The sequence below is a fragment of the Jaculus jaculus genome, chromosome 8 (genome assembly GCF_020740685.1).
Source record: "Jaculus jaculus isolate mJacJac1 chromosome 8, mJacJac1.mat.Y.cur, whole genome shotgun sequence".
NCBI lineage: Eukaryota > Metazoa > Chordata > Mammalia > Rodentia > Dipodidae > Jaculus > Jaculus jaculus.
Window position 1 is genome coordinate 18,515,596 of NC_059109.1, and position 17,038 is coordinate 18,532,633.

Here is a 17,038-nt window from a genome sequence, read left to right on the forward strand (position 1 = left end):
GGCGTCTCTGATTGGCCGGCGGCGAGGCTGCCCTTAGCGCTCGGTTTCCGATGGCAACAGCGCCTATTCCCACCCACCTGGCTGGCCCTGTCTTCGGATTCTTGTACTAACTTATTTATTTATTTGCTTTTTTTTTTTTTTTTGGTGTGGTGGCCAAGGATATTTGATACCGAGGTAGATGTGAGAGGGAGGGAGGGAGGCGATGACGCAAAAATCCTATAAAAATTGGGATGGGGCCGGGGAAAGGCTGCTGCAGTTACGAAAGAGAACTAGTTGCAAAAGTTGCAGCCCCGAGCTCGGGGGAGCGGCGGCGGGGAGGGCGTGCGCCCCGGGCCCCGGAGCATGGACCGCGGGCCGCTGCTGGCCGCGCTGGCCGTGGTGGCGGCGGGCTGCGCCGTGCTCCTGCTCCTGCGGTGGAGGAGCTGCCGTCGACCCCCGTGCATCCGCGGCTCCATTCCCTGGATCGGAGCTGGGCTGGAGTTTGGAAAGGCACCCCTAGAATTTATAGAGAAGGCCAGAATCAAGGTATGTGGCCCTGTCAGGTGGGGTGGGGAGATAATTTTTTTTTTTCTCCTTCCTTTTCTTTTCAATTCATTTCTTTCTTTTTTATTGAATCGCAAGCTTGTTGTTGGAACACCAGAAACATACTTGCTTCCAGCAGTTCAACAAACGTAGTTGTTTATTTCTCCACTAATGGTCAGCCACCGTGTCCTAAACACAAGTTTTTTTTTTTTTTTTTTTTTTTTAAAGTAAAAGCTGAAGAAATGGAATTGTAATGCGGCTTGCCACACGAATTGGAAGTCACACTGGTTGGTTAAGTTCGGAGGGTGCGCTAATGCTCCCACGCCGATGCCAAGTGTAACTTAGTGCTTGCAGTAGCTGGGGCAGACACTGCGATTTGAATTTGTGAAAATGACTATCCATACCTGAAGGGGGTGGGGTAACACTAGGATTTTCCAAAACTTACTTGCAAAGTGGATTTTTACAGATGTAAGGCACACTATTTTTTTTTCCCACCTAACAGTGTTATTGATAACGAAGCCGTATGGAGGTAAAATAATACGATAATATGATAAAGATTTTTGTTCTTAAAGTACCTTCCAAATGTTTGAGCAACTCACAGAAGATATGTTTGTTAGCCTTTTGATTTTTCTTCAGTTTCCACCTCCAAGAGTTAATGGTATTTGATTATCTAATAAATTTTTGTGATATTACTCGCACCAGCATTATGTATTAAATGGTGGTGTTTTCAGTGCGTGCCCATACTCTGCGTAGGCTCCTATCTGATGAGCCCAATTTAGAGGATAGTATTACACATGGTGGCATTATATATGCTGCTGGTTATTAATCCTCAAAGTCTCCCAGGCTACAGCTTAGTTTAAGACTGTAGAATACTGAAGAGAAGTAAAATGAAAAGAGTATGTCAGAATATCACACCAGAATTAGAACCAAAAATTGACTGTGATTTTTGGCTTTTTTCCCCATGCATTCGCAAATTAGTAAACAACAGAATGATATTGTAATACTATTTCATGTGGTTTTGAACCTCAACACATAATGTGAATAACATTCTCATATTATTTCTCTGAGTTTAATGTCTTAATAGCTGTATTTCGTCCTGTGAGGGTAAGATACTTTACTTAAACTCATAGGTGTTTGGCATATTGTTATCTTGATTTCTACCAGTGTATTAATGATATTAATGAATATTGTTAGGTACATGTGGTTTTGAACTTGTCTGATTATTTTTAGGAACCAATTTCTAAAACTAGATTTGCATGGAGAGATACAGGCACTTTAATTCTTTATTTGTTGTGTTACCCTTTTTTTTTTTTTTTTAAAGATGGTAATGGTATACATCTTTTATTTCTCTCTGAGAATATGAACTTGCCTAGCTTCTCATGTCCTGGAAAATATGGTTACCATAGTTCTTTGGAACTTTTGTTGTCTGATGAAAAGTGATCTCTGCTAAAGACATACTTCTTTGTCTCCCACAGATTCCATAGGCATATGAGTTTTTAAGAAGTGTTGGGGTTGTCTCAGATCAAATATCCGTGAGGGCTCTGTCGATTTCCTGATTAAATTAAGTTAATAAGGGTCACTGTTATATTACGTGACACAGCATGCATTATCTTTCTCTGGGATTCAAAAGACTGTGATTCCATTGTTTGATGTCAGGCTCCCAAAACCTTTTAAGAGTTACTCTTTTCTCTTTCCCTTGTATTATCTATCTGAGCAGAAAGGATGTGGGGGTGGGGATTTAAACACACAAACAAGGAAAAACAAAGCAGGAATGTCTTCATTCCCTAACTGAAAAATAAAATAAGAGAGGAGAGAGGGAGAGAGGGAGGAAAGAGAAAAAGAAAAGAAAGAAAGAAGTAGAGCCAGGCGTGATGGTGCACAATTTTAATCCCAGCATTTGGGAGGCAGAGTAGGAGGATTGCTGTGAGTTTGAGGCCCCCTTGAGACGGTATAGTAAATGTGAATTCCAGGTCAGCCTGAGCTAGAGCGAGACCCTACTTCGAAAAGCCAAAAAAGAAAAAAAGAAAAAAATGTGGGAGGAGGAAAGGAAGGACCAGTGGTTTTTTTTTTTGTTGTTGTTGTTGTTTGTTTTGTTTTGAGACAGGGTCTTGCTATTCACAGTATAGCCCAAGCTGGCCTCCAACTCAAAACCCTCCTGACTCAGCCTCCTTAATGCAGCGATACACGCATGCACCATTACTGCTGGCCCACCATTTGCTGTATTAAGCTGTTTTCAGATAAGCTTGAGAAGTCAGGCAGCTATATTGGTCTCAGTAAAACAACATTGTGTAAGTAATCCTTTCACACCTTGGCATATTTGTGGCACCATCAGACTTGACATCTGGATTATGGATGAGGGATTCATTCGGTCTGCTTTTATCTTAGTAGCTGCATTTTGTTTAAATTAGTAACTTTGATTTGCATCTAACTGCCAACTTAATAAGCTGCTGGTTGCCACATAGGATACATTGAACCTTCAAGGAAGGACTTTTAAAATTACAGTATGCTTGTCACCTTCAGCATCTGCTCCCTATGGAGAAAACAGAGGCAAGAAAAATTTGGATGGCTTCAAAAATTTTCCCTTTTTAGATGACTCAGGAGACATCACAGTGCTGGAAAGAAGTGACAGGAGTGCTCAGCCCTGAAACATCTCAATCACACCTTTCAAGGCTCAGGGTCTGTTGCGGAAGAGGTGGCGGAAGGAATGTAAGAGCCAAAGGAAGGGTAGGATTCCTTACAACGTGCTCCCTCCAGACATAAAGTGGCCTGGATATCCATGACCTCACAGTGCCTGACACTACCTACACAAGACCATCATAAGAGTAGGAAAAGATCATGACATCAAAATAAAAGGGAGACCGATTGGGGAGGGGTAAAATGGAGAATGTAGATGCAAAGGGGAAAGTGGGGGGGGGGCATTACCATGGGGTATTGTTTACAATCATGGAAGTTGTTAATAAAAAAATAATAAAAAATGAAAAAAATTCCCTTTTTAAAAATTTAATCTGTGAATGGATTATGAGTTAATATTATTCAAATTTTTAAATTATTAAAACAATAATGGGAAATCCCTGTGTCACCCTTGCAACTCAGTACTCTGCCCTCATTCCCAGCCTTGATAACAGTACTGTTCCTCATTTCACTTGTATGTCACCAGCAGCGGGGAAATGCAATTCAGCACTGCTGTCAGTACAGGTGGAGAAGTCCTCTGAACCACAGGGGTCCTTTAACCAGGGCTGCCCGGATCTTTCAGTTTTCCCACAGAATAGCATCTCAGGACCAATTGGGGTGAAGTAAAGTTAGTGAATTTAGTGACTAAGCAGTGTTAGTTCAAGATGGGCTTCCCCAAAATGGAGTCACCAAAGACATACCAGAGAGTGGGTCACCCAGATTCTTCAAGGGACCACCCAGCCATTATTCCTTCCTTTGCATAACAATGCCCCCAGGTCTAGGTTTCCTCCCCTGTTATCTCCTAGGTCACCTGGTTACTGGTCTGGTGTCACTGCCTGGCTATTTTAGATCTCCCCTAAAGAAGCCTGTTTTACTTCCCCCTTCCTCATCTATAACCACTATCTGTAATCCCAAGTGGACTGCTCAGCTCTTGAGAGTCAGTCCTAGCAGCTCGTGTTTTTCCCGAATAAAAGCTTCCATATTTGCCTCAGAGTGGTTTGTGTGGTCTTGATCACTCCTGAACCTTACAGGCAGGAAGACAAGACATACGTGAGGGTCAGGTATGGGGGTGAGGATCAGAACCACCAAGTGTCTTGGCAAGAGCACGATGTATGATTTTGGGAGCTGCCACCAACCTTTGATATTAGAACAAGTATTGATACTATACTTCTTTCTTATTATCAGAATGTGGAACTTTTAGAGGAGACTTTTTAGGGTACATTGTGTTGGTTTGTAGCATTCTTTTTGTTGTCCTCCATCCTCATGTCATAATGTTGATGGGTTCAATATTGTGCAACCCTTTTTGAGGTCATGACATCCACTGTGATGCTTTCATGATTAATTGTATGCTACATACATACTAATACTGAACATATGGCAACCACAATTGAAAAATACAATGTTGGGCTGGAGAGATGGCTTAGAGGTTAAGGCGCTTGTGTGCAAAGCCAAAGGACTTTGGTTTGATTCCCCAGGACCCACATAAGCCAGATGCACAAAGTGGCACATGCATCTGGAGTTTGTTTGCAGTGGCTGCAAGCCCTGGAGCACCCATTCATAGTCTCTCTTTCCCCCCTCCTTCTGTCCCTCCTTCCCTATTTCTCTCTCAAATAAATAAATAAATGAATAAAATATTAAATATAAAAATACAATGTTGGTTATAATCACTCAGTGAAATATTTAGGTGGAAATCTAGCCATATATGTATTGTGTGTGTGTATGCATATAGATAGATAGATAGATAGATAGATAGATAGATAGATAGATAGATTGATAGGTAGGGAGAGAAAATTACAAAATACCAGTTAAAATATCAAAGACCTTAAGGGAGAGAGAAACTGTGTTCAGACATTAGAAAAGTCAACACTGAGCCGGGCATGGTGGTGCATGCCTTTAATCCCAGAGGCAGAGGTAAGAGGATCACCATTCGAGGCCACCTTTGGACTACATAGTGAATTCCAGGTTAGCCTGAGCTAGAGTGAGACTGTACCTCAAAAAAACAAAACAAAAACAAAAACAAAAAAAAAAAAAAAAGAAAAGAAAAGAAAAGAAAAGTCCACATGGGGCTGGAGAGATGGCTCACTGGTAAAGGCATTTGCCTGCAAAGTCCAAGGACCCATGTTTGACTCTCCAGGTCCTACAAAAGCCAGAAGCCCAGTGGTGAGGCAAGCAGAAGGCCATGCCTGCCCACTAGGTGGCGCAAGCGTCTGGAGTTTGATTTCAGTGGCTGAGGCCCTGGCATGCCAATTCTTTCTTTCTCTCTCTCTAAAATAAAAAAAAAAAATTGAAAAAATATGCATACCATGTGTACTTGTCTTTAATTCATAACAACCGAAGAGGCTGACTTTTGCATAAGAACAACAGTTAACAAGTACACACAAACAAGTGCTATAGAATGCATAGACCGTACATAACCATTTCTCATCATGAAGTGTGGTGCAGTAAGTTAATTCCGACACCACATATCAGCAGTCGGCTCCGTGCTTCTGTGTTTGAACTTGTTCTACTCCTGTAGCCCAGAACTAACCATGTTGCAAAAGGCCCCTATCCTAAGGGAAAGTTAAGAATTCTCATTGAAGCCACACATTGACAGTGATGCTCCTTCTTTTAAGTATTGGTTGATGAACAATTGTAGGTAGGTGGTATGGGGGGGGGGGCAATGTAGATATCTGCATCATAAACATGAGAAAATAAAACTTTACTTTGGGGGACCACAGTGGCCTGGGGGCACCCAACAGTCTATCACTGAGCCTATCTCATGGATGATGGAGAAATGACCAGGGGATGCTATGTATTGTAGTAAAGATGAGTATAAATGATGTATATATACACACACACACATGCACACATATTTATTCTGCTCTAGCAAGGTCATGAACTCAGAGAAGGCAAAACTTGCACCAGAATAGGTTTGTAGGCTGCAGGGAGTGATCTGAGACAAGGGATAATTAGTCATGTATGAAAAAGCAGACATGGATGTGGAACCAAAGAGAAGGCATGGGAGCTTAAAGCCCGTAGCACATCCTATTCTCATTAGCGGGAGGGAGGGTAGAGAATGGGTAGTGATATGTGCATTTTGTACGATTCGGAGGTGACGACATGAAGCCGCTTGCTTACTTTATGTTTTTCCAGCGAGGTTATCAGGCAGCTCACTATCTCACAGGGGAGAAAGTTGGGCAGTATGTGCAGGTGAAAGTCCTTTGGGGAAGTAAAGAAAGTGAACAGGTTAGGAAAGTGTTTAGACACTGTTGAGCGACTGGGTTTCCTATAAATCTGGCTGGCAGGTTTGTATCTTTTCCTTGCGCAGTGCTGAGCTATGTTGCTTGTAAGCTTATTGGTATCTGGAAAATGTTCAAATATCACAACGTTTATATGTCTTCTAATTGTACTTGCTACTTTCTTTTTCTGCATATGTGTATATACTGTGTGGGCTGTGTGTGTGGGAAGAGTTTGCACATGTGCACGGATGCATGCGTGTGTGCGGTCCAGAGTTGAGCCTTGGCCGTTCTCCTCTATCACTCTTCCCTCGTGTTTTCATGAGATGGAGTCTCTCACTGAGCCCAGAACTGCCATTTTCAGTCTGACTGGCTGACCATTGCGCCCCAGCCGTTCTCTGCTCTCCGCCCCCTGCAGCGCTGGGGTTATAGGTATGCATGGTTGCGCCTAGCTGTTCACATGGCTGCTAGGAAGTCAAACTCAGGGCACGTCAAGCCCTCTTGGGTCCTCATGTGTTCATGCTGAACTATCTCCATGAGTCCTATAATTATTATTATTATTATTATTTTTAACAAATTTTTTAATTTATTTTTTATTTATTTTTTATTTATTTGAGAGCGACAGACACAGAGAGAAAGACAGATAGAGGGAGAGAAAGAGAATGGGCGCGCCAGGGCTTCCAGCCTCTGCAAACGAACTCCAGACGCGTGCGCCCCCTTGTGCATCTGGCTAACGTGGGACCTGGGGAACCGAGCCTCGAACCAGGGTCCTTAGGCTTCACAGGCAAGCGCTTAACCGCTAAGCCATCTCTCCAGCCCAATTATTATTTTTTTTAATTTATTTTTATTTATTTATTTGCAAGCAGAGAGCGAGAGAGAAAGAGAGAAGAGGGACAGACAGAATGGGTCCTGTGGCCACTGCAAACAAACTCCAGACACATGTGTCCCTTGTGCATCTGGCTTAAGTGTTTCCTGGGGAGTTGAACCTGAGTCCTTTGGCTTTGCAGGCAAATGCCTTACCGCTAAGCCATCTCTCTAGCCCCTATGATTATTATTTTATAGTAATTATTTTCACACTGTAAGAAAGATGTTCATAATAGCTATCGGATTACACATAACTATCTTATTTTAGGACAGAATAAATTAGGATTTTTATAACTTAGATGTAGCTTGAGTCACATTTTCTAATTAACTACCAGATATAGTAGTTTATTTATTGTTTATTGACAACTTCCTTAATTATAGACAATAACCCCTGGTAATTCCCTTCCTCCCCCCACTTGCCCCTTTGCATCTCCACTCTCCATCATACCCCTTCCCTCTCTCCATCAGTCTCTCTTTTATTTTGATGTCATCGTCTTTTCCTCCTGTTATGATAGTCTTGTGTAGGTAGTGTCAGGCATTGCAAGGTCATGGATATCCAGGTCATTTTGTGTGTGGAGGAGTGCGTCTGGCTCTTACATTTTTATTTTTTATTGACAGCTTCCATACTTATTGACATTAAACCATACTAATTCCCTCCCCTCCCCCACTTTCCCCTTCACAAATCCACACTCCATCATATCCCCTCCCTCTCTCCATTAGTCTCTCTTTAATTTTGCATGTCATCCTTGCACAGGGGCCTGCTAATCTTCTCTGTATTGTTCCAATTTTAGTGTATGTGCTGCCGAAGCGAGCACAGTCTCTCTTCAATTTTGATGTCCTAGTAGTTTTTATCTAACCACAACCTTAGCATTGGCATTCTTGAGGAAAACTGTCTTAAACATAACCCTGGATCAGAAATGAATACTAATATGACATGTATTTATATGCTTTATTTCAGTACGGACCAATATTTACAGTCTTTGCTATGGGAAACCGAATGACATTTGTTACTGAAGAAGAAGGAATCGATGTGTTTCTAAAATCCAGACATGTCGATTTTGAACTAGCCGTCCAAAATCCCGTCTACTATACAGGTAAATGATGTTTTCCAGTGGTTGTTTAGAGAGGTACACCATTGCAATCCAAGAGTCGTTTTAGGTGTAAACTCTCTGTTTCATCAAGAATGCTGAGTTTCCATTCTTTTATTATTAAAGTTAGCGCTATAAAGTGAAAAAGTGGGGGTGGGGAGGGAGGGAATTACCATGGGATATATTTTATAATCATGGAAAATGTTAATAAAAATTAAAAAAAATAAAATAAAATATAAAAGAGAAAAAGTGTGATAAATTTGGTCATTGAAAAAGAAATCACTCAGGCCAGTGAAAGGCAGGATTTTCTCAACAACGTATTGTGGCGTACACACGGAGTCTGCATCCTCGTCCCTAACTTCCGCTGTGTCCATTGTGTTTCCCAGGCTGCAGCTCAGCTTGGTTAGATGTCATCTTGCTTTCTGAGAGTCGATCTCCTCTACTTAGTAAGCAAATGCTATACTAGGTATGGCCTTTCATGATAGTACCCAGAGGGCTAGTAAGGTTTGTTGGCATGGTTTCCCCAGTTCCCATCTGTCTTAGAGACTGCTCGACCGCACCAATGTTGTCTCTTCATGTCTCTCCATCTTCCCAGCCTGCAAACAAATGTGTTTGCGCCCTCTGCCTTCCCCAGGGTGCCCCACTGGCCCATGAAGTATCTGCTTCTTCATTTTAATCCGTGCGTCTGTGTTGTGTCTGTGTGTGCATGGTCATGTGTGTGTGGGTACACATGTATGTGCATGTGTGGAGGTAAGAGGACAACCTCAGGTGTCATTCCTCAGAAATGATGTCTATTTTTTTATTTTTTGGTTGTTAGGTTTTATTTTTAATATTTATTTTTATTTATTTATTTGCAAAGAGAGAGAGAGAGAGAGAGAGAGAGAGAGAGCGGGAGGGAGGGAGGGAGAATGGGCATGCCAGGGCCTTTAGCCATTGCAAATGAGCCCCAGATGCGTGTGCCCCCTTGTGCATCTGACTTACATGGGTACTGGGGTATTGAACCTGGGTCCTTTGGCTTCGCAGGCAAATGCCTTAGCCACTAAGCCCTCTCTCCAGCCCGGTTGTTTGGTTTTTTGAGGGTTTTACCCTAGCCCAGGCTGACTTGGAATTCACTGTGTAGTCTCAGGGGGGTCTCGAACTCACAGTAATCCTCCTACCTACACCTTTATCTCCCAAGTACTGGGATTCAAGGCGTGCACCACGCCCAGCTCTGTCCACCTTTTCAAGACAGTCTCTCATTAACTTGGAGCTTGCCAATTAGGCTAAATTGGCTGGCCAATGAGCCCCAGGATCCTTCTGTCTCTGCTTCCCCAGTGCTGGGATTATAGGTATGTGCTGTAATACCTGGCATCTTTACATGGGTTTTGGGATTAAACTCAGGTTCTTATGCATGCAAGGCAAGCACCTTCCCCATGGCACCCATGGGACTATCTTCCCACTCCCTTGATCTTTTCTCTACTTCACTACACCTGCCTAAAGTGTCTCTGCCCACTCTTACTTCTTCAGCTCCTTTGAGAGAGTCTTTCATGAATCTCTCTGCACTAAGACAAAATCTCTGTTTTGAAAGTTCTCAGTGATTAACAGCAGGGTTAAGTTTTCCCATTTGGTTGCATCGAAAAATCACAAAGTACAGGTTAAATTTGTAACTATTTAATGTTTATGGATATATGGACTACTGGCTTCCTGATCAATGAATATACATGTTTTGAAGGAGGTTGATCTATATGTAATATATGTTGTAGTGACCTTCTTGTTGCTAGGATGAAACATCTGACCCAAAGCAGCTGATGGAAGGAAAGTATTCATCTTAGCTTATAGTCTCAAGGGGAAGCTCCATGGTGGGAGGGAAGAGATGGCGTGAGCAGAGGCTGGGCATCACCTCTGCTACAGAAGGTGGAAATAACCAGAGAGTAAGCTGAGCTGTAACAAAGGGTAGCTGAGCTGTAACACCCCAAAGTGCTCCCCCCAACCAATAACACACCTCCTCCAGCAAGGCTCCACCGTCTCTATTGTCACCAGCTGGGATCCAGGTATTCAAAACACACATGTTAACCAGGAACAACTAATTCAAATGAGCACAATATGTCTTCAGAAAAATGTACCAACTTACCTGCTGGAAGTATATAGAAAATTTCAAAATGTTCACTTGTGTCTCCCCTAGGGCCTTTAATGTTTAAGTATTTATCCTTAATAAGTGAAATATGTTTACCTTGAGTTTGCTTCTCATTACTCTCATACACTTCACTACGGTGTTCAGGAAGTCGCTTTTAAATTAATTTACACAAAAGTTACCCATAACAGAATGATGAAATACAAAATTAAAAATTGCTCTATGAGAAGCTGGAAGATGACTGTGTGGGAAAAGTGCTTGCCATGCCTCAGGATCTGGGTTTACATCCATAGTTCCCTTATGAAAACGCCCAGTGTGATGGTGTACATGTGTAATCTCAGCAGTGGGGAGGCAGAGACAGGGAGCCCCTGGGACTCACTGGCTGGCTTGTCTAGCTGAACCAATGGACTCTCGGTTCAGCATGGGAGCTTGCAGAAGAAGAAGGAGGAGCAATGGAGGAAGACTCCCCATGTCAACCTCTGTACACATGTGCACACCACACATACAAGTGAAAAAGTTACTTAAAATACAATAAAACAAGATTTAGAAAAAAAATCAATTAAAACCAAAGCCTCACAGGCCCTCCAGCCCAACCTCACCAGATGTTTATATTGTAGGAATATGATCCCTTCTATGAAGAAAATAGTAGGATTGACTTGTATATGTGGAAGTAATGCTCAACACAATACCAGAAGATGTGCAGCAATTGGCAGGAGAAATCCGAGCTTATCAATGCGGAGAGGCATGGGAATGGGGAAGGTCAAGTAGAGAATGTTCTGAACGCGTGCAGTGGCATCTGGAAATTGGGGGAAGCACAAAGCGCTGTGTATTTTCTGTACACCTGGAACCAAGGTTTGGGGGAGAAAGGGGCTGAAAATACCATTCCTCTAAATAACCCACTTATATAAATCATAAAGTGAATTACTCTGTAGACTGAGAGGTCATACAGATCAGTCTTTTCCATTTTTATGGCTAGGAGGTGATTTTAAATATTGTGAGGATATTGGTATATAGCCTTGTCCCCACAAAGTGATATTATAAATTTACATATATATGTGTGTGTGTGTGTGTGTGTGTGTGTGTGTATAATTATACATTTCAAGAACTAGTTGCTTATTTTGAAAATAATTTTTTTTTCTGTTTTTAGCATCAATTCCAAAGAAGCTCTTTTTCACACTTCATGAAAAACTGTATGTTATGATGAAAGGAAAAATGGGTCCTTTGAGCATCTGTCAGTTTACTGGGCAACTGACTGAGGCATTACACGAGCAACTGGAAAATTTAGGCTCTCATGGGATGATGGATCTGAACCACTTAGTAAGGTAAATAGGTAATTAGACCTTTTCATCTTTAGTCTTCAAATAAAAAATAGAAATCATTTCACTAGACTTGAGATTTTATCCAGTGGATTAATATTGCTTACCTAACCAGTCTATAGGCGATTGTTTTTTATCTTTTAAATTCTAATTAATTGGTAATGCATGGTTTAGCATTTGTGTTTTATGGTGAACAAATAAGTAAATGTAATCATTTGGCTACAGATGGAGTAAGTTATTCCTAGTCATTGTAACAATCACGCATACTCCTTTCAAATGGCCTTTCATAATAGCCAGGCATCCACTATTCGGGGAAGTTTGTGATTACTGGGATAGGGGAGGAGACAGAGGAGAGAATGGTGTCTTTAAGAGGACAGCAGAGGACCAGGAGATGTTGCTGAGAACTAAGAAGGCGGCGCAGGCCGGGTCAGTGTGGAGAGAGCCCAGGCTTGCTTATCCGAGGAGACCGGAGGTCCAAAGGGCAGGGGAGCCAGAGAAGAGCTGTGGAGAAAAAAGTGTGTTCTGAAGCTTTCTGTAAACATCAAAGGCTGAGCATGTGAACCGTGAGGAAAATCTCCACGTGTCCAAATTTCCCATATATATACATACGTAAAATTTCTCCACATCTGTGCAAATTTTTCACATATAAAAAAATCTATGTATGGATAAAAATTCTATATTCATATAAAAACTCTCCACATGCATACAAACTCTCCACATATATAAAAGCTCTCCACATGTCTAAAACTTCCAAAAATGTGTGAAATTCTCGAGGTGTATAAAATCTCCATGTGCATTAAAACTTTTCAATAATATGCATAAGACATATATTTATTTAGAGCTCTCTGCATCAATAACTCTTCACACGTTTAAAAAGTTGCCATATGTATAAAAATTTTCCATGGCTGGGTGTAGTGGCACATGCCTTTCATCCCAGCACTTGGGAGGCAGAGGTACGAGGATCACCGTGAGTTCGAGGCCACCTTGAGACTACATAGTGAATTCCAGGTCAGCCTGGGCTAGAGTGAAACCCTAGCTTAAAAAGCCAATATATATATATATATATTCCACATGGATAAGATCACTCTACATGGAAAACCAAATTCTGTAAAACATTCTTCCACCTTAGTACTATCCTGGGATGCCAGAGAGAAAATTCAATAGTTGTTACTCACATGGAATGGCATTCAATATTTTGTTAGAGCTCCAGAAATGCACAGGAAACAAAATTAACCAACTAAGCTTAAGATGTTCTAAAGTATACATTGTATCTATCATGTATCTAACTTTTGTAATTTGGGGGAAGGAGATCATAAAGTAATGTCAAGTATTTTTGACAGCTAGTCTATCTTTGAATACTGGATATCCTTAATATTCTTTTTCCTTAAGTATGTCATAGCAAATCTTTTTCCTTGCAAGCAGTAAAAATGTTGATGATAAATATTGCATGTCAATAGGCAATAGTTTGAATATGTGGGATTCTGAAAGAAACGAGGAAATTTGGTGACTAACATTGCCCTGTATTCTCTGGTATTTATTTATTTATGTATTTTAATTTTTGTTTTACTTTTGAGGCAAGCCCAACAGACTGCGCCTCCCTTTCTTTTTAATATGAGAGAGCAAGAGTGAGACTAAGAAAGAGAGAATTGGTGCTCTAGGGCCTCCAGCCTCTGTAATAGAACTCCAGACTCACGTGCCACCTCATGTGCATGTGCGACCTTGCTCACTCACTCATGTCATCTTTTGCATCTGGCTTACTTGGGATCTGAAGAGTTGAACATGGGTCCTTCACAGGCAAGGTTCTTAAACACTGAGTCATCTCTCCTCTGTTTTTTTTTTTTTTTTTAAGGCAGTGTTCTCACTTTTGCCCAGGCTGACCTGGAATTCACTCTGTAGTCCCAGGCTGGCCTTAAACTCATGACGATCCTCCTACCCGAGTGCTGGGATTAAAGGTGTGTGCCACCATGCCCAGCTTCTGGTTATTGCTTGCTACTGTCTAAAGGCATGGGTTATGTCTTAGCTGTAGTTACCATTTCCTAAATAAATGTGTATTGAATTTTAATTATTTTGTTTCTGTTTATGATCTCATATTTGTCAGAGTCTTAATCACCTCAGATAAATAAGATTATAGTTTCATTGTACTAAAACTTTAAGAAGTAATTCTCCTCCCCCACCCAAGTCTGCCACATGTATCTACAGCAATCGCTACTCGATAATAGAATAACCTTCTGTCTTTTGTCTTAGCCACTGGGTCTGACTTGCCATCTGTGTGTCACTGTAGGCGTCTCCTCTATCCAGCCACCATGAGCACGCTCTTTAAGAAAGGTTTGTTTCTCACAAATGAAAGGAAAATCCAGGAGTTCTACCAGCATTTTCAAACTTATGATGAGGGATTTGAGTATGGATCCCAGCTTCCAGAGTGGTTCCTAAGGTAGGGGAGTTTCCTATACTTGGATCTTTGGCCAAATCCTTCTTGAGCCTGTTTTACATTCCACGTATTTCTTCTTGACATAGAACAAAGGCAGTTCAGGTAGGAGAGAAGTGGTCCTATGACCTGGTTTTTCATGGGCAGTTTGGGGGAAGGGAGTGATTTTCACCGTGGAGCCCATGCTGGCCCTGGAACTCATGGTCCTCCTTCCTCTTTTCTATTAAATATTGTTACTTATTTGTTTAGTTGAGAGGGAGAGGCAGAGAGAATGAATGAATGAATGAATATGGGCATGCCAGGACTCCTAGCTACTGTAAATGAACTCCAGATGCATGCACCACTTTGTGCATCTGGTTTTACTTGGGTACTTAGGAATCGAACAGAGGCTTGCAGACTTTACAAGAAAGTGTCTTCAACCATTGAGCCACCTCTCCAGCTCCCTCTTTTCTGAGTGAGACACAGAGAGAGAATGTATTTGGAGAACTTCCATGCCATTTAGAATACATCTTTATCACACTGCTATAGTTTGGAGCTAGATCAGTGGGACCAGTCTGAGCACCATTCTCTCTAAGATAAAAGTAGGTATGGCCAAATGCATTTCTCACATCAGGCTCTGATAAATGTTTCAAAAGAGTGTGAATAACCATGTGGTTTTGCATTCTTGGCAGTAGCTCTGCATCTTGCTCCATTTGTGTAGTCCTAACTGCCATGGGCCAGATGCCTCCTAAGTCACACATAAGCCATCCCTCCTGGTTCTGGAGCCTGGGTGGTTCAAGATCAGGCTGCCGGGAGGGTGGGCTCTGGGGAGCTCTCTCTTTTGGCAGCACACTGTCAACGTGTCAACTCACTGGGTCTTCAGAGTGAGGGAGGCGAGCAAGTGTTTTCCTGTCCTTTCCCTAAAGGCACTAATACTGATTATAAGGCTCAGCCTCATGGTGTGCAAGGTCCCACTTCCTAATGCCATCAATATAAGGATGAGAATTCCAACATTTGGTTTTTGTAAGGACACAGACATGTGGGTCGTCATGGTGCCCACTGGTGATAGGTCAGAGAAGCAGAAAATGATGATAGCCAAGTGCTCTTCTCTGGCTTAATTCAGCCACTGGTCCTTGTGCTGGGTCTTGGTCCTCTTATTATTATTATTTTTTTTTTAAATTTTATTTATTTATTTGAGAGCGACAGACACAGAGAGAAAGACAGATAGAGGGAGAGAGAGAATGGGCGCGCCAGGGCTTCCAGCCTCTGCAAACGAACTCCAGATGCGTGCGCCCCCTTGTGCATCTGGCTAACGTGGGACCTGGGGAACCGAGCCTCGAACCGGGGTCCTTAGGCTTCACAGGCAAGCACTTAACCGCTACGCCATCTCTCCAGCCCCCTCTTATTATTTATATCAGACACAGCGAATGTAAACCCAGCTAGTGGTATTACCCGTTTTCTCATTCAAAGGCAAACTAATATGAATTCAAACATTAACTACAAAAGACACTAGAACGTGTTTGTTTTATCCTCTCAATTTTCTTCATGGAGTAGTAATTCTGAAGGCAGACCTCTTTCGAAATTGAAACTGAAAATGAAGAAGAAACTTGAAGAAATGATTCAAATCGCTCAGATATTTCAGAACCCTTTTATTCTATGTCCTATCACTGTTAACATGCTTCAAATTAATATTTACATATTTTTCCTTATTAGAAACTGGTCAAAATCCAAAAGGTGGCTCTTAGCATTGTTAGAGACAAATATTCCAGAAATAAAAGCACATAGATCTGCAAAAGATAATTCTGCAGTAAGTATTCCTTAGTTTCTTTGACAAAAACATGTGTAATTAGGATGGCAATAAACTGTGTTTAAATATTTTCTTTTTATTTATTTATTTGGGAGAGAGAAAGATGGAGAGAGAAACAGAGAGAAAAAAAGAATGGGCATGCCAGAGCCTCCAGCCACTGCAAATGAACTCCCAGACGCAAGAGCCACCTTGTGCATCTGGCTTATGTGGGTCCTGGGGAATCGAACCAAGGTCTTTTGGCTTGGCAGACAAGTGCCTTAACCGCTAAGCCACCTCTCCAGCCCGTAAACTGTGTTTATTAAAAATACTTTTGTGCCTGGGGAAACAGTTTTGTCAGCAAAGTTCTTGCCATACAAGCTTGAGGACCTGAGTTCAATCCCCACAACCCATGTAAAAGTGTAGTGGGATGTGCTCATAATTCCAGCCCTGGGGAAGCAGAGACAGGCAGATCCCCAGGGCTCACTGCCAATCCATCTAGCCTACTTGGTGAGCTCTAGGCCCGTGTGAGGACCTGTCTCAAAAATGGTGGACAACAATGCCTAGAGCTGTCCCTGGCCTCCACACATACATGCACACTAATCTAATACCCAGGTCTTGGTTTTCTTGCCTACCTCAGAGTGCCATGGACATAAATGAGTGAAATGGTGTAAACTATTGAGGAGCAAAGTGAGGAGCTGGTGAGAGTCTGCATTGTTATAATTACTTAACAAATCACTTCAAAACTGGGTCTGATGGCACAAGTCTGTTATCCAATTACTGGAGGCTGAGGCTGGAAGATGGCAAGTTCAAGGCTTTTCCTGGGCTACAAAGTTAGTTCAAGACCAGGCTAGGCAACTTAGTGAGACTCTGTATCACAATAGAGAGGGCTGGGGATATGCACAATGGAGGAACAGTCACCTGGCATGTGTGAGACTCTGGGTTCGGCCTCCATGACCCATTTTACATCAGTGTTTATACCAAGCTTGTCTTTGTATCATGTGTTAAAAACTGTAGGCTAAGAAAACAATTGTTATCTAATAGTATATAAGCAAATTGGACTGTC

General features: G+C 41.9%; 1 protein-coding gene and 1 pseudogene across 3 annotated transcripts in view; one reads left to right on the top strand and one right to left on the bottom strand.

Annotated features, from left to right (window-relative positions):
- Positions 1-400: 400 nt before the first annotated feature.
- LOC101617879 (24-hydroxycholesterol 7-alpha-hydroxylase) overlaps positions 401-17,038 on the top strand; it is an 84,829-nt gene continuing 68,191 nt past the window's right edge. For all 3 annotated transcript variants that reach the window (XM_045157723.1, XR_006638604.1, XR_006638605.1), the window contains exons 1-5: positions 401-525; positions 8,230-8,365; positions 11,617-11,791; positions 14,067-14,216; positions 15,903-15,996. In XM_045157723.1, coding sequence (XP_045013658.1) covers positions 8,257-8,365; positions 11,617-11,791; positions 14,067-14,216; positions 15,903-15,996 — 528 coding nt within the window. In that variant the 5' untranslated portion in view covers positions 401-525; positions 8,230-8,256. The remainder of the gene's footprint in view (positions 526-8,229; positions 8,366-11,616; positions 11,792-14,066; positions 14,217-15,902; positions 15,997-17,038) is intronic.
- On the bottom strand, positions 7,987-8,086 carry LOC123463118 (annotated as a pseudogene).